General features: G+C 34.9%; 1 protein-coding gene across 2 annotated transcripts; it reads left to right on the forward strand.

Moving 5' to 3' along the window:
* The first annotated feature begins 7,130 nt into the window (after positions 1 to 7,130).
* LOC138697769 (protein Star-like) lies at positions 7,131 to 23,838 on the forward strand. 2 transcript variants are annotated; one of them, XM_069823260.1, is made up of 7 exons: positions 7,131 to 7,434; positions 7,777 to 7,976; positions 12,969 to 13,104; positions 14,825 to 15,015; positions 17,249 to 17,446; positions 20,990 to 21,142; positions 22,157 to 23,838. In XM_069823260.1, exons 3-7 carry the CDS (start codon positions 12,993 to 12,995, stop codon positions 22,337 to 22,339), a joined length of 837 nt encoding a protein of 278 aa, XP_069679361.1. In that variant the 5' UTR covers positions 7,131 to 7,434; positions 7,777 to 7,976; positions 12,969 to 12,992; the 3' UTR covers positions 22,340 to 23,838. The 2 variants fall into 2 exon arrangements, with proteins under 2 accessions (XP_069679361.1, XP_069679360.1); XM_069823259.1 differs by lacking the exon at positions 7,777 to 7,976 and having other exon boundaries at positions 7,133 to 7,434.
* Positions 23,839 to 23,887: the final 49 nt, after the last annotated feature.

Genomic DNA, 23,887 nt, shown 5'->3' on the forward strand with positions numbered 1-23,887 from the left:
TTACAAATGTTTCTTCTCTAATTATTTTACGTTACGGTAGACATAAAATAGGTTGTGATAATAAAGATGCATGGGCATATTTATAGTACCGTACCTAATGAAATGTTTCTGTTAAAATTTCGAAGTTGGTTAACCTGTGTTTATGTTGGCAGCCTTGTACTCATGAGAGAACGCCATTGATTAATTATACACAAATAACATCAGAATGCGTAATATCGACTTTACATATCGTTATTGACATACATATCGATATGCCTAGTCGTCTACGTTCTCAGTTTATTATAAATAAAAAATTTTCATATTCACGTCCTCTGCTTCTCGTTTTCATTCTGGTTCTCGTTCCCGGTTTATTGTGAACCAGCCTTTATCAGAGCGTGTTGCCTCATTCACTGAGCATGCAGCTCAACTCCCATACGTCTTTATGGTGTGTAAAGTGGAGGAAGCATAGAATACATAGCCTACCAACATGCACTAGTTTTTCTGTAAGCTTATACTACAAATCCGACCTTCACAGTTCTCAATCTCTTTAATTGACTGCCAGAAACATGGAGTATTTCCATTGCAGCTGTTTATTTTCAGACTAACACAAACATGTGTCACTCCAGCTGCTGAAGGATCTTCTCTTTCTCCGCCTCTTTAGTTTCCTAGCATTTTTAAATTATTTAAACTCGTTTACTTGTGTTTTAAACGGTGAAGGCATGGAGTTCCATTAGTCGGAAGATTAGAAAGAACATCGCGTTTTCACATCTGAGATGCCACATATCGTATTCTTACAGACAAATTGGAATGTATTAATCTTAAATTATTCTTATTCTCGGGATGAAAACCCAGCCAATCTAAGGGATACGAGTGGTTAATAAAAGATGGAATTCGAACACGTTTCCTTGGGGTACTTATGACTACGTATTTCACCAGTTCTTCATTACCACCGCCGCCGCCACCACCCAATTCAGTGATAGTCAAGAATTCAGCACTCCTAATTCCTGCCTACTGTTGTCACTCATAAGTAGAGACCAGAATATTACCCACTTCAATGATAATCTAACTCCATGTTACACAAGAGCTGATTGACAATGCAGTAGGACCACATTATCTGACTAATTGGAGAAAAATCAAGTCTCAGTTAGTGAAAGTCCGAATTAGGCTATATGGAATTTATTGGAACACGAATGTTTCGAAAACTAAAAAGAAAATACTGTATAGTTATTTGTGCTTGACCATGCCGAAATGTAGTAATTATACACCTTGCAGTAGCCCTTTAATGCATCTCATTAAAGTACACCTATTCATTATACTTCAGTTGTTCAGCCAATCAGAAATCACCATTGTAGCATTATCAAAGCGCAAGTATCGATTATTCTCGGATATGCAATCGAAAGACAACTAGCGAAACGTCACGGAGGCTGGAAATCCAATACTGTCGCAGGAGGTTATGTTCTGTTACTATAATAATTAGCATTAACTGTAAATAATATTAAAATAAATTCAATTTGTCATCTCGTTTTTCAATTCTAAATCAATTTCCAGGTTATATCAAGATTAATGTTCATGTTATTCTCTAGATTATATCAAGGTCAATGACATTCGTTCCTCGGAAAAAATAATACTTTCGCGTCTACGCACATCTCACAATTTAGAAGGTCAGTTCCGCTCCTCACTTAGATAACCATAACATGAATACTTATGAATAATTTCAAGTTAGAAATATGGTCGAGCATAAAAAGTCGTATGAAACTTGCCTATAATGGTAATTAAGACGCTCATATGAAAATTATGAAACTCGCTTGCGCTCGTTTCATAAACAAACATACTCGCGTCTTAATTACTACCATTATAGGCTCGTTGCATAATGTACTATTAATTACTAATTTAGTTTTTAATCATGCTATTTTACAAACATATGGAGTACAAAATATCAGTTTAAAAAAGAATGAGTTTGGAGTTCTTTGGCCCTAATCTATTGTATTGTATTGTATTTATTAACATTCCATGTTATTCATACATTGCTTACAGCTAGAATATGGAACAAGTCAAAAAACGTAATACTATAATATAGTCTTAATTTATAGTCACAGTCTAGAATTAGATGAAATATAAACAGACGAGATGAAGATAAATGCAAACAAGACGAAGAGCATAGTTGTTGGAACAAAAATAAAGAAGGTAAACTTACGAATACTAAATGAGGCAGTAGAGCAAGTGGACAGCTTCAAATACTTGGGGTGTACTGTAAACAGTAACAAGAGCTGCTGCCAGGAAGTCAAGAGGAGAATAGCAATGGCCAAGCAAGCTTTTAGTAGAAAAAGGAGCATCTTCTGCGGACCTCTGGAAAAAGAACTCACGAAGAGACTAGTCAAGTGCTTTGTGTGGAGTGTGACATTGTATGAGGCAGAAACATGGACATTACGACGAAGTGAAGAGAAGCGACTAGAAGCATTTGAAATGTGGATATGGAGAAGAATGGAGTGTGTGAAATAGGCAGACAGAATAAGAAATGAAGCTGTGTTGGAAAGAGTGGGTGAAGAAAGAATGATGCTGAAACTGATCAGAAAGAGAACATATTGTTAAGAGTAGTGCCTCCGAAACAGTAATATCTTAAGTTAAAATCTTACATCAAAGAGTGTTGCAATATAGGCTTAAACATTCATTAAGAGCAGTGCCTGTTAAACAGTAACATTTTAATTTAAAAGTTCACAGCAAAAACTATGTTTATTCTTTTGTAATATACAACACAGTCCTACTCTTGAAATAATTCTTTTATGTGTGTACTGTGGTTGTTTATCTTCATGCGGGAGTAGTCTGTTTATATAGCGCAGCGCCACGCGCCACTACTCTTTTTTTTTTTTTAATTTTGACCGGCCAAAGGCCGTTTACCGAAGTTATCTTTGTTTTCCTGTTTTCTTTTATTTGTTTCCTTTTACTTAAACTAATACAAACACAACACCCATGCCCGAGGCGGGATTCGAACCCACAGCCCTTCGGAGCAAGCGGTAGAGACAGTCCGTGCCTCTAGCGCTTGCGCCACCCAGGCCGGCACTCTTCATTGTCATTTGGCTCATTACACAAACTTCGAACTCACTGAACTTCACACATGTATTTAGTTGTAAATTAAATACGATATCGTGTTTTATGGAATTATAGAAAAACACATTTTGTACATACAGCTTATACGAAATATTACATCTACGTAAATGAGTGCACAGTAATTGATTTCTTTCCCGAATATGTTGTAAATAAATTGCAAACAGAATTTCGTATACATGATACCAGAACCCTATTGTTTGCTAAACGCATAAAACTTACGAAAGAAAGTACAGTATATGCCATTCTCGTGACATTTTTCAGTTCTCTAGAAATATCTTTAACTTCTGTCACTCGACTTAGGATATAACAACATGCCTCAACCGTACCCTGTTTCGGACAGGGAAGTTCAGAAATGTCCACGATTTCCCAGCCTTCATCTCATTTGCCACACTTCCTCTATGTCACATCGGTCTCCCTAGTTTCCTATTGCCTCCTGGATTCAATTTCAAAGCCTCTTTTTCCATCAGCTTCGTTCCTGACAGTGTTCTATTTGAATGCTTACAGCTCTTTATCTGCTCTCCTTCAAAGCTCAAATTGGTTTCGGGACAGTAATTTGAAATAACCACTATCGCTTCCCTCAGAACCGTTTTTCTATTTGTCAAGACATCCTTTTATGTCATCCAATGTTGAATAAAGACTTCGTTTGAAAGAACTGTTAAATAAAACACAAATTTACTTCCTTCCACCTCTTTTCTTAAAATCAGGGCTTCTTCCAATTACAGGGGAAGATAATTTAATAATATATGTAAAAAATAACAAAAAAAAATACAAACTGCTGAGCCATTTATACCCAACCCACTCTCTCTGAATTCGAAATTTTAATAGAAAAATAAAAAAAAGTACAAGTCTCCAAATATCGATCAAATTCCAGCAGAATTAATACAAGAGGGTGGAAGCGCATTATCTAGCGAAATTTATAAGCTTGTATTTGCTATTTGGGAAAAGGAAATTGTACCAGAACAATTGAAGGAGTCCATAATTGTACCTACTCTTAAGAAGGGGGGCAAGACTAACTCTGTATTAACTTTCGATGAATATCACTTTTGTTGACGTCGTACAAAATTTTGTCCAATATTCTTTTGAGAAGATTAACTCCGTATGTATAGATGAAATTATTGGGGATCATCAGTGTGGTTTTAGGCGTAATAGATCGACTATTGTTCAGATTTTTTGTATTCGACAGATAGGTATTGAAGAAAAGTAGGAGTATAAGGGTACAGTAGGCCTACATCAATTATTCATAGATTTCAAAAAGGCATATGACACTGTTATATAATATTCTTATAGAAATTGGTATTCCGAAGAAACTAGTTCGATTAATTAAAATGTGTCTCAATGAAATGTACAGCAGAGTCCGTATAGGCCAATTTCTGTCGGATGCTTTTCCAATTCACTGAGGGCTAAAGCAAGGAAATGCACGGGTTACATCAGCTTCTTGTCTATGCGGATAACGTGAATACGTTAGGAGAAAATCCACAAACTATTAGGGAAAACACGGGAATTTTACTTGAAGCAAGTAAAGCGATAGGTTTGGAAGTAAATCCCGAAAAGACAAAGTACATGATTATGTCTCGTGACCAGAATATTGTACGAAATGAAACTATTAAAATTGGAAATTTATCCTTCGAAGAGGTGGAAAAATTCAAATATCTTGGAGCAACACCAACAAATATAAATGACACTCGGGAGGAAAATAAACTCCAAATAAATATGGGAAATGCCTGTTACTATTCGGTTGAGAAGCTTTCGTCATTCCGTCTGCTGTCAAAAAATCTGAAAGTTATAATTTATAAAACAGTTATATTACGGTTGTTTTGTATGGTTGTGAAACTTGGACTCTCACTTTGAGAGAGGAACAGAGATTAAGGGTGTTTGAGAACAAGGTGTTTGAGAAATATTTGGGGCTAAGAGGGATGAAGTTACAGGAGAATGGAGGAAGTTACACAACGCAGAACTGCACGTATTGTATTCTTCATCTGACATAATTAGGACGTCTGAGATGGGTAGGGCATGTAGCACGTATGGATGAATCCAGAAACGCATATGAGTGTTAGTTGGGAGGCCGTAGGGAAAAAGACCTTTGTGGAGGCAGAGAAGTAGATGTGAGAATAATGTTAAAATGGATTTGAGGTAGGTGGGATATGATCGTAGGAACTGAATTAATCTTGCTCAGGATATGTGAGGCGGAGATATGTGAGGACGGCAATGAACTTCCGGGTTCTCTAAAAGCCATAAATAAGTAGTATTCCTCTGCAGTATTTATGGGTTTATTGTCGCTAATTACTTCAGAACGATGAGCGTGTCGTTGATATTGGTTATTTCATGATAGGCTATTCTTCTATCGGAACCAATATTCCAATAAAGATTCTCTTCAGAACATCAAAAAATCCTCGGAGCTTCGAAACCTCTTTATAAAGAACCATGAGTGGACTGAAACTCACCTCTACTGTCATCTACCAATCTTTGTGAAAACAGCGAAGAACATTAAACTGCGACGGGCGATGGCTCTGACATAACAAACACAAGAGATGCCATATTTTTACAAAACGAAAATTATAATAAAATGCGGAATTGTGTATTTTTAGTAGGTTATTTACAACGCTTTATCAACATCTTAGGTTATTTAGCGTCTGAATGAGGTGAAGGTGATAATGCCGGTGAAATGAGTCCGGGATCCAGCACCGAAAGCATTTGCTCGTATTGGGTTGAGAGAAAACCCCGGAAAAAACCTCAACCAGGTAACTTGCCCGGACCGGGAATCAAACCCGGGCCACCTGGTTTCGCGGCCAGACGCGCTAGCCGTTACTCCACAGGTGTGAACAGGAATTGTGTAAACTGTTGGTGGAATGACAAGGGAAAAATGGGAGAACACAGAGAAAAATTCTCAAAATCTTGACTTCGTCCATCACACGACTCTGTTTTCGCCGAAATTTGAACTCGGGTCTCCAGTCTTCATGAACTAATACTCTGTCAACTGAGCTACCAAGGCGGCTATTAAACGTGGTAGCTTTTCGGTTACAGAGGATTTAATTGCGTTCAGCACAGGACGCATGTCTTCGTTCGCTTACAGGAGGGGCGTCCTCTACGAAACCGTCTCTGGGTTCCAAGTCTTTCGCAATCTCTCTGCCATGATTCATTCCTTAAGAGCAATTCCGAAGGCGCTTCGACATCTTTGAAGGGCTGTCGGAATGGATCCTGTGCTGCTTGGTCATCTTGGCGGTATGAACTTAAGGCGGGGAGGTGTAGAGGGTCTCATGCGGCCGGTGGGCAGGTATACCTCATTCTCGTTCATCTCATAATTCGGGGTGCACAATAGGCTACTGTCGAGCCGACATGTTGAAGTGTCGTTCCTAACCCGCTCCTAGCCACGCAATACTACTACTACTAACCTATTGAATATACAAAAACCAGACCAATAGTTTGGAATATCTACTGGTAAGTCACTGTACACAGACATACAGCATGCCAAAAAATCATTTTTTTCGGTACCAGGGATGCTGAAAAGTATTTTTCTTCCTCCCCTCCGTAAAAATAGCAAAATTGATTTTTGAAGCATCACAATACTTTCTCTAAGGAGAAGATAAAAATAGGCCTAATTTCAGTTATTGTGAATGTTATGTGAGTAATTACTCTTTAGTAAAATAAAATTAAAACGTAACTATATGGAAATATTATTATTTAATACACAAAGAAATTAATTACGTGTCTGTTGTAACCGAATGGTACCGATACCGCTTATCATAGGGCAGGAGAGCAGCTATCCCTTTCCGGATTCTCTCTTTCTACCTACAACACTTCCTCTAACCGTAACTACAGTATTAACTCGGGCTTTCGTATTATAGTATATAGTGTTCTTTCTTAATAGACTGGAAAATAACAAGCGTGCATAAATAATGGGTATAAACACAAATGTTTGTATGACTGCATTTTCGTTTCTGCACGGTAACGCACCAACAAGTATACACTCAACTGATCGATGTCCATTATAACATTAGTCCACATACTTCTAACGTGACTGTACCCTTCCACAGAGAAAACAACTGTGGAAAGGTTCTGTAAATGGTGGGATGCGAATGAATTAACTACAGAGCATAAGGTCTAGATTCCTACTTCATCTCGGACGATTGTGAACCTTCTCGTTAAGTAAAGTTATTGTGGAAAGAGCCTTGACACACCTGCCGCTAGTTGCTCGACTCACCTGGTTTAGTGCTTTGTTAAGAGTAGAAAAAATCTGTCTGCTACGTGACATGAAGATACTGATAAATTAAAAATCTAATGCCTCTATTATGGTACAAGACATTATTTTTTTTACAAAATTAAACAACAAAACCGATGTCAATATGTAATAAGGTAAGCATGCGTATAAAACTCCACAACACTGGTGATTTTAAGCTAAACGATATGATTTAAATTTTAGTAATAATTATTTCAGATTGGACACGACATTCATATATTTAATATAGATGTGAGTTATTTCTAGAACAGAATTATTTCTGTATGGTGTCCTGTCATCGCCATATTTTGACAGATTTAGATTGCCGCTACATCTAGTGTTCTTCTTATTAACCATACCATTTTGTCATTAATTATAACGTGAAACGCTAGATGGCATTGAAAATATATAAACATCAATATATACATTTCAAATTAACTATAATAATATTATGCATTGTACACGTTTTATAATTTCAGAATTTTGTCTGGAAAAAATAAAAACCAAAGCGTAATCTGCAGAACAACCAAAAGATCTAAAGTTGGGTTCGCTAATGCGTCCGAAAATTAAGGGGCTCCCCCTTAACCATCTTTTGGAGCCCCTTGACTCACTAATAAGAAGACACGTGATAAATATGAGAGATTTTAAAAGATTGCATTGTTAAATTAAGAATATACCGGTATGTTGAAAATCTACTTTTTCGAAAGTAACAGTGGGATGGAACCTTACATTATTCTTCCTTTCGGAAATGTCATATAGTTTTGTCTAGTCTCATTTAAGTTGTCTGACATGATAATAGTTTTAGATACGGTATACTTGAGCGTTTAGTTGCAAAATCAGATACATCATTAAACATAAAACATAATTTTTCAGTATGAAGGAAAAACGTTAGCAAGGAACCAAGGATTTGCAACCAATACTATTCTTTCATCATACAGATCCATGTGATGTATCTGGCTTTGGAGCATAACAATGCTATAGCAGTTGTAGAATCATATGAAAAATAACATTAACTCATTTTAGAAAAAAAAAGTGATGTATCTGATTTTGCTACTACACGCCTCATTTAAAGATACGATGGAAAGGTATGTCATTGATGACGTCAGAAGAGTTATAATAGTTATATACCGCCGTGGTTTTTTTTTAATTCACTATTTGGTTATATAGTATAGAGTTAATGCTATTAAATTAAGTGTATATAATATTTAGTACTCACCATTCTGCTTATTTAACATTCACTTCGACTATTCGAGTAGTCTAAGCTTCTTCAAACCAAGTATTTTTTGACGATCGTTTGTGAGTTTCAACTTTCAATTGGTTTTCACAATACACACAATTCTTTGGTTCTTCTGATGGAAGTAAGTTACATTCTCTACAGAACTGAACACTTTTTTCTACTCTTTCTAGTGACGATATAATATTATGTATCCACGTCAAAGTATATCGTATATTTTCTCGCATTGCACTCAGTGTTGTAGTTTGGCCGGTACGCCGTACCGTCTAAAATAAAAACTCGCTGTTAGCTTACCGGCAAAAAAATATAGACTCGAAAATATATTAATTATGTTTGACTAGTCTTTAATATATTTAGAAATGGACGATTGAAAACTATTTTGATTTATTTTATCGAAAACCATGGTCTGGCACTTCAGGAATAGTTGTAATTTGTTAATTTCAAGCCTTCATACCGCCACGATATTTCTACAAGTAAATAACACTAACTTTATGACATGGTGCCTCAAGAAATCTGCTACACTGATTCGCTGATTTTAAAACTCGCTCAGGCATAATGCTAGCAGTTTGCTAAATTAGGGAAATATTAATTTTCGTGCATTCATGAATCTTGAAAAAGCTATTCAAAAAATAAACGGAACGTAGTGTTCACGATGAAAAAAATTATAATGACAGATATCAGATGTACAGCTTGATTCAGGGATTTTGGCCCCTGCAAAAAGTAAGTACACAGACTAAGAGCGAGTTACTTATCACTACTGGCGGGCTGGGTCACACAGGTCAGGCGGCGCAGTCATAACACGTAACACTTCCTTCTTATCATGTCGCGGTACACTCTGTCTTAAAACACAATATTCTACCACACATCCCGTTACTAACCACTACGTCTGTTGACTAAACAATGTCATGATGACTTATATTTTCTTGACATGAGTGTCCCTTAACTACGAGCACAGATATTATTTTCATTCTTCCTCTTCCCCTCCTCGTCTTTCTTATGAAGCAACACAGCTCGCTCACTAGCCAAACAACCAAGGACAGGGGCCATTAACGCTGAATCGAGCTGTACAAAATATCCCAGAACACAACGAGACTTAGATTTGGAGGGTGGCTGGTTGTTTAGAAGCTGTTTTCGAGTCAGAAGAAGTAGGTGAAAATTTAAAAGCTCTACCAACAGATTTTTCAGAATGTTGGTCAGAAGGTCAGTACGATTAGTCTATTTTAAGAAAGAAAACAGGTGGTTGGTTGTATGGCATGGAAAAATTTTGTTGTTCTACATGTGTTCACGTTTGTAAGCTGGGCTTAGGTCCATCCCAAGGCACATGTTTAAAATCAGTCAAAGAGTGGATCGATTGTGACATTAAAGGATTAAAGGAGTACATAAACATAAAATCACTACTGTTCATACAATATCAGAACAGATTAAGAATGATGCTATTAAAAAGTCTTTAGAAACTGGAGAAATACTCTTCTAGTAAAAGAGCTTCTAGGCTTTTGTTCCTAAAAAGTGTTGGGCCACCAGTGTCAGCATTTAATTTCTTGTCTTAGTGCAATAGTGGCTGCGATCTGGAAGGAGGTCTGCAGAGGAGACTGCATGACAAAGAAGTAACATTGGAAAAGAAGTGCAGTATGAGTCCATATAGTCTTGTCTGATCAAGGAGATTTCAACAGTATCCCTAAAATTTATTTTCAACTTCAGCACTGATTGCACTATACTACTACTACTACTACTACTACTACTACTACTACTACTACTACTACTACTACTACTACTTAGGGTTACCATGAGAAGAAATTCTATAGGAGGACATGGAATCTAAAATAAGAGGACATTGCTGAAAAAAGGAGAACTTTTTAAAAATTGGTATGAACAAAATTAAAGATAAAAATAATGGCTCACCTTAGTCAATTTTCTCACTATATAGTTGCTGGATCAGTATTACATCTGTACCCTACTTATCGGTGGAACCCACTTTGTGCAGAAGAATGTGAGGAGACTTACTTATATCTCGTAGGGAATAACTATGGAACTGTTCACAGGACATGTCCTTGAAATTATACTTTACAATGATGATACCTCTGACTGTCTCCGGTAGCATGCGATTTCGTTCTTTTGTCCATTGAATAGATATTAGGGAAAATACTCTCTCAACACTTCCATTGTGACTTGGGATAGAGAAATAAAATTGACATTTTTTTAAAATTCTGAGAAAGTTTCAGTGCTCGCAGACTATTGGAATTGAAGAATTTGCACCATTGTTTATCTAAAGTTAAATCTTTGTCAAAATTAACGTGATTGGCATATCTTTGTACATTACAGAATTGATCAAATAGCTTAGAATAATGAATAGTGACATTTTTAGAGTGTGAGGATTCAATGCATGTCAATAGGTCATCATATTTTATGTCTTGTATGTGCTTCAGTTTCAACCATTGAAAGAAGTTAAATTCTTTCATAGGTGTTGACCATTTGTTTAGATATTCTATGTAAATTTCATAGAAATGTATTACATTTTCATAAAAATTTTTACATTTTGTATGGAACCGGAGCCCATTTTCAGAAAATGAATTTAATGACTGTTTTACTTTTAGTGGCAAGAACTCATTTTTCAGCCTACCCTGCAAAGAAACGAGAACAGACATGGGCAAGTCATAGACTTCCACTACAGAATTATGTTCCCTTTCAACACTTGAGATTTTAGTGTGGAAGACGTACATTATCGAATGAAGAAACCAAAGATACAGTTCTGAGAATTCATAAAAAAAAAAAAAAAAATCTTATCATCACTGGAACAGTTTTAGATGGCTGAGACACAAAATATGATTTCACAGCTGGGAACATTTTAATTAGCCTTTCCAAAGCAGAAAATAGATGAACTGAGAAGTTGTTGATAGTTTATATCAACAAATTCACAGAAGGCTTTCAGTTCCTCTGTATGAACTGTACAGATACTGAAATAATTGAAAATTTTTAGTATAATACTCTCCGTATCGATAGATGTTGGATGCAGTTGTGCAATATGTGAGCGGGACAGCCTACTCCTATGATGTTGCTGTTTAATATTAATTCTAGTTGAAATGCGAAATGCCGGACATTTAAAATTTTTTTAAAATGCCTGCCAGACAAGATAAATTGATTAAAAAAGAGGACATATCCTTCTTTTGCAGGACGGATGGTAACCTTACTACACTGGTTTCCATACATGAAATAATGTCTACTAATAACAGTATTACTACAGTTTAGTATGTACAGTCATGAAGCTCAATACATAATAAATATGCATCCATAGATAGTTGCTAACCACTAGAATCGCTACTATCGCTTCATTACAGACAATGCAAAATAGTACCTTCACAGTCTATTGTTCCTAGTACCCTCATGAACTCAAGCTTCGTGACTGTATGTACTAGACTGTGGTATTACATTCTCTACAAAACAACACTTTTTTTACACTTTCTAGTGACAATATAATATCTATCCACGTTAAAGTCTGTTGTATATTTTCCTTGCGTTGAACTATTATACTGGCATTGGCTTCCATAGTCGAACTAATGTCAGCTACTAAGTAGTACGAATTTATAACCTGTCAACGTATTTAGTACTGTACTACATATACGTTACGTCATCTACTGTTTTGTTTATAGACTATTATCACAGTCTAGTATATACAGTCACGAAGCTCAATACATAGCAAATATGCATCCATAGATAGTTGCTAACCACAAGGATCACTAATATCGCCTCATTACAAACAATGCGAAATAGTACCGGCACAATCTATTGTTCCTAGCACCCTCACAACTCAAGCTTCGTGACTGTATATACTAGACTGTGTTGTTATTATTATAGAAATAATCGTTACACTTCTACAGATAGATGATTTTGATAATTGATTTGTAACTTGTCTTCTTGGCTTAATGGCTAAGGTGTTGGACAAATAATGAGATGTGAAGATTTCTGGATTGAATCCCAACGTCGGCAGTGGTAAGTAAATAAATTGTAATGTAATGTACTGTATGTGATCTATATATAAAATTAAAAATTAGGGTGTAATTGTAGATATGTAAAGATAGAGAAGAGAAAGATAGAAGTAAAGGAAGGAAGGAAGGAAGTAGAAAAGGAAGAGGGAGAGAGGAGATAAGAGAATAATTTGAATTAAGTATTTATATTTCGGTAGTAGTGACATCATCAATGACATCATACCTTTCCATCGTATCTTTAAAATTACCTTAGATACAATTTTACTAGATTCTTTGAATTATTTATTTCTCTAAATATACAGTTTGTATTGCTAGAAATTGTTGAACTCTTAAAATATTTCACACCACTCTGCAAATCATCATTGAGTTTCAAAACATTTAAATCATATTATTCGTATGTATACTGAAAAATTTCTTCCTCAGAGCAGTAAATAAATGTTATTTTGTTTGTTTCTAGAGCTTAGAATTCAAGCACAATTGAATGGTGGCACCATCAACTCCAAGCCTTCTGAGGCGTCTCCTACCTTATGTTGTCTTCTTGACAGTGTTCTCTGTAGTCATGATGGTTCTTTTTATGGCCATGGATATAAGAGGTACATATTTCAAAATATAAAGTAACAAATCACATTTTGGTAATTATGTAGTAAGCATCGGCCAATCCGCCATCTTCCCACAATAGAAGCTCAGGGCATATACTATCCCCTTAAGAGTGTAAAGAGACCATTATGTCAATAATAAGAAAATGTTGAAAATTTAGTTAAATATACTATGCATAGACCTATATTTAGCAATGTATGTGCCCTGGCCTATATTTTGGGAAGATGATCTGGCTGATGCTTACTATATAATTACTCACATTTTCAACATATTATAATGTACAGAGATAATATTTACCTATCTGACAGTTGATCCACATTAGTTTAATGCTTGTTACATATAATGCTGCCCATTCATCTGCAAACATTTTTCTAATTGGTGATTTTGAAATATTACACGTCTTAGCAACTTTTACGATGATTATCAAGGAGGTAAATAATCTCTCTGTATATTATATTACGTATATTGTTATTGTTGTTGTTTAGTCAACTGTCCGAAGACAGGTCTGAACCTCAAAGTGACACCAATAAGGCATCACTTATGAGGTAACCAAGTCAGAAGTATATTATATATTTCATCACCATAATTATTGTAGTTCATATTTATCATATCATCATCATCATCATCATCATCATCATCATCATCATCATGTACTGTGCAGAACACATTTTATCAGAGTCTGTCATAATGAATTGAACATTTTATGCAACTACATAATATTACGAGCACAAAAGAAGAGAGATAAGTATTTCTATGTGAACTGAAAAAACGTATGTTTTGTTTGTCAGTATCATTTACAAACATACAACAAATATTACAATAATCAACACTCGTGGGTTAGGATCCTACTTGGACTGATTAGGTACCGGTACCTGTTTTTTTAACTGTAAAGTGAAAGTCAGGTAATCCCCATAACAAATATTCTGACTCATCTTACCAAATACCAGCTCGTTACAACCATTAATACCGATGCTAGACAACCTTGTGGTTGATACAGTAGACCTACTGGTAACTGATTTAAATAAATCCTGTCATGATATATACAGACATGGACAAATTATTAGCAAAATTGAAGATTTGTTGTATATATTTTTACAAACTATGATTCTTCAATTTAGACTACAGTTGACATTTTTGCGTATTTCCAAATTATTAGCAAAATTGAAGATTTGTATTGTATATTTTTAGAAAATTTAACTCTTCAATTTGGACTACATTTGATATTTTTGCATATTTACAAATTATTACTGAAACTGAAGATTTTTATTATATATTTTTACAAAATTCGATTCTTCAATTTGGAATACAGTTGACATTTTGGATATTTCCAAATTATTAGCAAAACTGAAGATTTTTATTTTATAGTTTTACAAAATTTGACTCTTCAATTTAGACTGTAGTTGACATTTTTGCTAATTTATAAATTATTAGCAAAATTGAAGATTTTTATTATATATTTTTACAAAATTTAACTCTTCAATTTAAACTACAGTTGACATTTTTGCATATTTCTGTCTAATGCAAAATTGTCAACTGTGCGGTAGTCGAAATTGAAAAGTTAAATTTTGTAAACAGAATTATCATAAAAGTCGTCAATTTTGTTAATAATTTGTCGACGTCTGTAGTAAATATTGCACTAGTGAAGAATGCAAGAAATATGTTTGAAGTGATATTATTTCAAACAATGTCTATGAAGAGATAACTCTTTTTTTGCAGCACCTAGAAGACATCAAGCATTTAATTTAACAGATCTGGATTTCCGAAATGTTGCCCAAGATGATCCGCAATTCATCAATTATATACGAGCAGTACATCTTCATATGCCATCTTCATCATCTGGAAGTAATATTTTAGTAACAGATCCACCACCACAAACCAAATACGTGGCCAAATTACTTCAATTTAAGGTATACTCTTCATATTGTTATAAAACTAAAAAAAAAAAGCACCATTATAGAAAACAAAAAAATGAGTTAACGTTATCTATCTGAAGCCTTCTCATGCTCATTCGAAATGGTATGATGTTTGGTTTGTACAAGAGAGAAAGAGGTTGTTTACATAGAAACATGGACTTGATCGTTGTGGACTTAGGGAATACCACTGCTTGGGTGGAAATAACAGTAGTAACAATGAGATTTTCATTTCATTTCATTTATTGTATTCCATAGATTATTCCACAGATCTTACATCAGCATTGAAACTTTAAGAAAGAATAATATTTTTAACCAGCTTTCCAAGGTCTTCAACATAGAATCTTAATTTTTTCTTGTTTTGCATCTCTTTCCTTTGTGAATGGGTATGGTAAGACTGTTGAAAGCAAGTCTGAAGACATTATTTGAGTTATTTTTGGGGCTTGTAAGTTATTGTCTTCCACTCAGTGAATGGGAAGAATATAATATTTACAACGCTATCTAGAATAATTTCAAGGGAAAAATTATTCCGGAACTGGGTATCGATCCCGGGACCCTTCGCTTAGCACACGAATGCTCTACCGACTGAGCTACCCAGGAACTATACCCGACACCATCCAAAATTTTCCCTTTATATCCACACAACTCAAGTGGGCTGCTCTGCTTTCATCTGCGAACATTTTTCTTTTATATACTAATATATTTTATATTATTTTACATCCCTGAATGCATGCCACTACAGCGGTCCAGTGGTACAGCACTGAACTTATAATCCTATGGACCCAAACTTGATCTTCGGCATACCCCCAAGGTATATGGCTTGTGTTGGGCAAGCCCGTGGTCAATGTAACACAAAGATATATTCTGGGAGCTTCGCTTCTCCTGTGGCATCCCAACAATCTCCACCATCATCCCATCTCATCACGGGTTTAGCATAGACCAGCCTCTGATGGCGTACCCTGAGCAAGGACTCTTGTCAGTAAATTCGTAAACACCAGTGGTATTCAATCTTTTTTGCTAGCATACTCCCAAAATAGATTTTGTTTACCTTTGTACCCCCTAACTACATTGTAATTGTATGAGAAATAACAAATTACTATAAATAATTTCAAGGAAAAATTTTTCCAGGACTGGGTATCGATACTGGGACCCTTCACTTAGTGCATGAATGCTCTGCCGACTGAGCTACCCCAGGAACTTTCCTTTATATCCACACAACTCAAATGGGCTGACAAGGCGCCAAAACCCAATTTTGAGTTCACACAAATTCTGTGTGACTTAAATTGTGGCTTCCTGTTAACGTACCTCCTGGGGTAGCTCAGTCGGCAGAGCATTCGTGCGCTAAGCGAAGGGTCCCGGGATCGATACCCGGCCCCAGAATAATTTTTTCTTGAAATTATTGAAACCTGCTTTACAGGGAGCTACTACCTGAAAGCCAGACTTGCATAACGAATGACTATGTTTGATGTTGTATGCAAAGTAAATGATGACGATAATTGTTATTATTAGGTATTATTATTATTATTATTATTATTATTATTATTATTATTATTATTATTATTGTTATTATTATTCATATAGTAGTTGTTGATGCAATAATAATAATAATAATAATAATGAACTATGTAAAATGTTATTGAAGCAAGGAAAAACAATTGACATTGTGAAAGAAAATATGTAAGTGTAATTACCAACAAGTGTAATAAAATTAATATGTCAGCATTTTTACATACCTAGTCAGTGGAATGCGTACCCCTTGAGATGACCCAGCAATTGAATACCACTGGTCTACATAACTGGCTTCATATGGGTGAATGACGAATAGTGAAGTATCTATAATTAGAAGAAAAAAATTTCTGAGTGTACTTCACTTTAATTTTTAATCCCTTTTATTAGAATCAATGTCCATTTCAAAAAGTGTAGACAATGAAGAAAAACATTAAGATATTTTGCTTGTAGTCAGGCAGATAAGCATGTGACAAGTGGTTTTGGTAAAACTTTTCTTTAAATTCTGAAAAACTCTTACTGGTAACATTCCTTGTTACTGGTACTGATTATCATGAATGTAAGTTATTAACACCCAAAAGGCTGTCTAGTGCTTTATAGAAAGAAGGCAAATTCCATTATTCAGTACCGTATAATATCAAGTGTATTATAATCTAAGAATAATATCTACTGTTTCATTTTCTATACATTATGAAATTTTACTGGGTCAGTTTTGTTCTTACAGAAAGGAGGTATATTTGTAGAAGCTGGTGCTTATCGACATAATCGATCATCTGATACCGAATGGCTTGAAAGGAAGTTGGACTGGCATGGTCTTCTAATTCAGCCAGATCCGAAGGATTACCTCATACTCCGATCTTACAACAGACCTAAAGCACACTGCATACACGCATGCCTTAGTCCTACTCCATATCCCAAAGAAGTATGTATCAATTAATTTCATATATTAACTTGCACAATAATTTAGATCAGTGGCTCTTCGTGATATACCGTAATTTATAGGTGGTTGCAGTTAACTTCTGAAGTTACGACCAGTAGCCTGTTTCATAAGACATTACCATGGTAAATACCTCTGTAGACCCAGGAAATATTGCTTTGCCTGTTTCATAAAACTACCGCAGCATTCAAAGATCTACTCCAGTAAACTGATTTTTCCTGCAGTAATTTACTGTGGTAAGCTAATTATTATTGTTTCATAATAATATTATCCTCACATTTACCACTGTAATTAAACAGATATTTCTACACCTCCCTAGTTGGGTAAAATATTTTCAGTTGTGTAAATAATTTATCTAAGTAAGTCAAAAGTATAGAGCATTATGTTTTGGATGAATCCAGTGATCAATATGAAGACCAAGAATTTTCATACCAAGGTCAGAATTTGGTTATATGGAAAATACTTACGAATATAATGAACGATTTTGATTAAATTTTCAACAGTTTCATGCCATACTACAAAGTACTGAGCGCTTCTCACTTCACAACACTAAATGGAACCATTCATTATCACCAAAGAAGCAACTCTGTCCTGTCATTCAAATGATTGTCGATGGAATAAATAACACCCATTTTCCTCAGTTTGTCAGATGGCCTTAATTGATGGAACATTAATAAAAATTGATGCTCCGAGTGAACATGAAGCACTGTATGTTGATCGCCATGGGAACATTCAATAAACATGTTAGTTAGTCTGTGGGTCTCACTATATATTTCATTTTTGCAAAGCAAATTGACCTGGCATTGTTATGCAGGATTCTGAGAAATAACAGTTTGTACACTAGAATAAAACAAGGATGAACGTCAAATTCTTTCTAATTATATTATTACATTTTGTTCTCAGGCTGCAAAAGGGTATCTGTCGGATACAGGGGGGAGAGCCATTAATCCTTCCCATTGAAGGCTTTAAGGAACCAACCTGGACAAATACCCAATGTCCCATCCCTACCTTCCCGTGGTGCAGCTGTTAGTAAGCATAATTTTACAAGCTGAACTGAAGAGAGGGACTACTCATCAATTAGCACTGGCCAGCTTGATGAGTTAATGACTGAATTTGGTATAATTTTCCTCTAACCAATACCTAATTCCCTCTTTACCCTTTCCTATCCAGTCCTCTGACTGAACTCTTACTTTCTTCGACCCTGACGGCATTAGAGCATCGAGGCCTAGGGGTTCATTTGCCTTTCCTTCCTCCTCTTTCTACTTTTCTGTTCCTAGTGCTGACCTGCTATAGCACTAAAATCGTCCTCCAGTGGCTTAAGGAGGGAAAGCTGGTGATCAACAAGATCTCCCAGCTAGGTCCAATGGACCCGTCGACCAATAGCAGGTGTGGTCCTCCAGACATTCTGGGGGTTGTGTGTGAATGAAGTAGCCACCAAAACGTTAAAATATGGTGTTCACTTAAATCGGCTACAACTTGCCATTTTTCACTCCAATAAGTGAAAGTCTCAGGAATCTTCTATGCCACATCAGTAAATTTAAAAATGCAGTTATATTTTCAGACTCCATAGCAGCTATTCTATCAATAGTTTCTAAACACACACCTTCATCTCAAACAGCAGAAATAACTAAAATGCTCTCTCAATTAATATCACTCAATAAAAGAATTGTATTCCAATGGATACCATCCCATTGTGGAATCCTGGGAAACGAGAATGCGGATGCTTTAGCAAAGAAGGGCAGCACTGCTACTTAAAGACCTGTTACTAAATCTACGTATTACTCTGTGAAAAGATTTATTAAATCTACATACGGTACTTAGACTTCTTACTTACTTACAAATGGCTTTTAAGGAACCCGAAGGTTCATTGCTGCCCTCACATAAGCCCGCCATCGGTTCCTATCCTGTGCAAGATTAATCCAGTCTCTATCATCACACCCCACCTCCCTCAAATCCATTTTAATATTATCCTCCCATCTACGTACGGCCTCCCTAAAGGTAATCGATAGTGATCCCAAATGTTACAAAATAGCTATTCTACACTCTCTCAAGAAGATATCAAGTGATTATCAAGTTTACCGCAGTAGACTTTTTACTGCAATAAGACAAGTTTTATGAAACAAGAAATTTTACCCCAGTAGAAATTTAATATTTACCAGTGTAAGCTACCATAGTAATTACTGGCCTTTTATGAAACAGGGTACTGATCGTCAATACACTAAATTCTATCTAACATGAAATTAGGATTAATTTTTAAGTTTTTTTTATACTGGTAATATGTATTATAAAAAGTAGAGGAGACATACAAGACCGAAACCCTGTTGAACTCCATGATTAACTGACTTCCATCCTGGTAATGGAACCATATTTTATTATTCTGTAGAAATTAAAATAATTTTGTTCTGCAAAGCAAAGTCAAAAGACAAAGCAATAGCATTTGTGGAGGTATATCAAATTCTACAATTTGGAAACCAAATGCAGTCAAAGGATTAAACCTTAGGCAATGATCTGCGAAAACACAAACTTGTGTTAAAGAGTGTAAACTCTATTTGTAATTTTGCATTTTCTCTGTTTCGGCTTCAGTTCGCCTCTTCAGCTAGAGAAGTGTGATGACAAAAATTCTGTCGATCACTACTTTAGGACAGAGTGGAGAAGGAAAGATCTCTAACGAGAAATTCCAAATTGTAGAGTAATTTGTTCTGTTGAACAAAGCATTTCTGTAGTCCACAAAAGCAGTGTATTCATTAAATTCTTTGTATTTTTAAGTAACATTTTGTGAATAAGGAATTTATCAGTAAATGATCTGCCTTTGTGAAATACATTTTGTTCATGTCCAGTTATATCAAGATAAGTAATGTGAATGTAATTTATTTTTTCATAATGTTAGTATATATTATTCAACCAGAATTCTTTATAATTATACCTCTGTAATTGTATGTATGTATTTATTAACACTACAATTGGGTATACACCCGGTAATTGTCACAATAAAAATACAGTAGACATTAATTTTCATACTTCTTATTTTTTTTTTATAAATACTAGGTATTATGATTGCTTTCATCCAACCAGGTGGAAGTTTCTCTGTGAGTCATACCTTATTATTTTAGGGAGTCAAAAATCTTTGTTCAAAAACTAAAAATGTTGTAGTAACATTCAGAATTAAATAATTTCAAGGGAAAAATTGTTCCAGAGCCAGGTATCGAACCCAGGATCTTTGGTTAAACATATCAACGCTCTTACCAACTGAGCTACTCAGGAACTCTATCTGACACCGACCCAATTTTTCCCTTTATATCCACAGACCTCAAAGTGGACTGAGAACTGTCAAGCAACCAACAATGAGTACACACAAACTCTTGTGTGACTTAATTTTTCCCTTGAAATTATTCAAATCAGGTTCACAGGGAGCTTTACCTGAATGCTAGATTTGCATTCAGAAATAAGTTTTAAATGCATAGACCCTAAATTTATGCATCATGAATGAAACGAGCATTCTTTTATTGCAACCCTCTTTATCTTTTACAGGTCACATTTCGTGAAGTTGTGGACGGCCCTGTCAGGACTCATGAACACGTTTTCACGCGTGTGAAGTGTTTCCCACTATTCTCTCTTCTGTTAGCAATAAATGCAACAACTTTCAACTACCTCAGTCTGGACGCAGAGGGAGCAGAGATCCAGGTAATAAGAGCTTGAAAGAAAACTACTTATTTTCAGTGCAAGTAATCAGTCACAAGCATAATATGTGAATGTAAGATTTCCTTTCATTAGTTTGTTGATTCTTAATATTTTTAAGCATTTTCTTTTTATTAACTTCAGTGTTTATTAAAGTAAAGGATCAAAAATTAATTGTTAGATTAGTTAGCAAGGACTAAAATTTAAAAGAAAAGAAAAGAGCTGTTAATTTTTACTAAAATTATTACATTCCAATCATTCCTAGATTTTTTACTCATAGATAAAGAATGTAAAGAAAATAAGTGCAATAATTTAGGAAAAATTGCTGTATGCCAGTGGTAACAAACTCGTGTTCCTTGTGCAAGAGCACACTTCGCTGCACATGAGCAGTATATGACAGCAGATCGTCCCAATGCTTGCAATGCCAATGTTGTTCTTTTTCGCTATGAATGCGCACTGCTTCGTAAGTGAAGCTGAGTTGGTCACCCCTGCTGTACCGTACACAGACGGATGGACAGAAAAACGACTGTTGTCCAAAACCATTTATCTGGCATAAGAAATTCTGAACATTTATATTTCCGTAAAAATCTAGAAATTGATTTTTACAGCATCACAATACATTCTCTGATGGGAAGGAAAATGTGAAAAGAAAAAAAAAAAAAAAACCAACAGAACTGATCACAAGTAAATTGTTTTACTGTGCAATTTTGACATAGAGGTGTGATCCTGATATTCTAATGTTATTGGAGAATAAGATTATTATATTTCACGTGTATTCTTCCCTAATAAATAAACTTGTAGAAATTCAATATGAAAAAATCCTTCCAAAAAATTAGGAGAAAGGGCTGAAAAAAAAACCGCATATAAACTAACACAATTTCGTGCTATTGATGATTTTATTCCCCTATTTATTTACCAGGTGACAACAAATTCACGCGCTGTAAAAGAAATGACTGTACCCTAGAACTTTATAATCACACCAGGAAAAAATTTACATTTCATACTTTTGTGTTTTAATAGGTGCTTAAAACCATACCAATTGACAGAGTCCAGGTTGATGTAATTGGAGTGGCCTGGAATGAAGAGAACAAAGATTCAAAAGCCTCTGAAGAACTGCTAGATCTTATGACAACACGCAAGTACAGTCTGGTTCACAAATTCAGACACATGTATTTGTTCACAGCTGCAAATATCATAACTTAGCATTATTCTTATACATTCGTACTAAGAAGTTTCACTTTGTGTGAGTAAAAAAAGTTTCAGGTTCTAATATATTATTTAAAATTGCAAATAATTTGGGGAGTTAGTAGAGATACAGCACTGAACAGAATAAATAGAGGGGTTCAGGAATTATTTCTGACAAGCTAGGCAATATAGTAGTCTCTAACACGTAATAAATTAAAATAGAATTGTATTATTTACACAGCAATCTTAATTTGAACTTCACCTTGTGATTGAAATATTTGTAGATTTTCAAACACTGTAGATATTTGATCCTAAAATTAAAAATAACTGTACACGAGATGTAACATTTTTATACTAACTTGCACTTTAAATCACTCATTTCATGAAAACGTCATGTTAATGTCAATATATATGCAGAATGTGTAAAAAAAAAAGGAAATAATGGCTTAAAATGACATACGTAATTGTTCAGTTAATGCTTAATCATGATGAATTTATCTATGAAATTTTCATACAAGGTCAAGTGGGTTAATGCTCCAGCATTAATATAGTTACAAATTTAACATTTTGAAAGAAGGTACATTGGGATTTTAAATCATATATATAAATTCCATCCGGCCCAACATTGTGAAGAAACTGAGTAGAAGAAAATTCCTCAAGTAGGGATACCAACCCCACATTCAGTATTCTGGTGGAGGAACTGCCTCTTCAAAACCTCCAGACTTGTTGCTCATGTACGATCCCCTTGAGCAGGGTTGCCTCTTCCACCATTTTACTGCCACTGAGGGCCTTGCCTTTGTTTTCTCAAGCACAGGCTACCTACTTTATTCCCCGGTGGTAAAGTGTCCTAACAGCCCAAATAGGGGCCCTCTTACCCATCAGCTCCCTGATCTAGTTTGCCAAAGGGATTGGTTACCACAACCTTAACCGACTGTCAATTATATCTAATATATTTCTTATAAAAATTTGCTGTATTTTCTCTGCAGTTTCCAGCAGAAAATTATATGAACCTGTCAGTAACATTTCTACTGAAACTCACATGGCGATATAGATTTAATATACCGTGCATTTTTATATAAGTTATATTGTTATAAATTTGCTATCTGCAGTACTTGTGAACTAATGTGGTTTTGTATGTACTTTAAAATACTGACAATTAATTACATACATAGAAATAATTGCCACTTTTCCATCCGTCCATAAAACATTCCCATGACAAAAATATGAAACAAATTTAGTTTCTTATAATAATAATTATTTCCTGATTCCAGGGTTTTATGGAAAGACTGACATGTAAATTAATATTGTAATTTAAAACAGTATTTATATATACTTTGTAGTGACCTTGTTATTGTACAATTACGAATAAGTACTAGTGTTAAAACTAAAAAAAAAAAAAAAAGACATGGAGAAAATGTAATGTATTATTACGACTATTTCATGTAATTGCTAAAAATCAGATTGACACTTTCATTAATTTTTGTACGGTAACAATAAAATACACATGGTTACAATTATTTCTGGTTTTTATTTATTTAAACCTACAGAAATGCCCTAAACTTCAGT

Source organism: Periplaneta americana, chromosome 4 (assembly GCF_040183065.1).
Source record: "Periplaneta americana isolate PAMFEO1 chromosome 4, P.americana_PAMFEO1_priV1, whole genome shotgun sequence".
NCBI lineage: Eukaryota > Metazoa > Arthropoda > Insecta > Blattodea > Blattidae > Periplaneta > Periplaneta americana.

Coding starts and splice junctions, on each gene's coding strand:
- LOC138697769 (XM_069823260.1), top strand. CDS start 12,993: ATGGTGGCACCATCAACTCCAAGCCTTCTGAGGCGTCTCCTACCTTAT. Junction 15,016..17,248: donor CCAAATTACTTCAATTTAAG/GTATACTCTTCA, acceptor TTGTTCTTACAG/AAAGGAGGTATATTTGTAGA. Junction 21,143..22,156: donor CAGAGGGAGCAGAGATCCAG/GTAATAAGAGCT, acceptor GTGTTTTAATAG/GTGCTTAAAACCATACCAAT.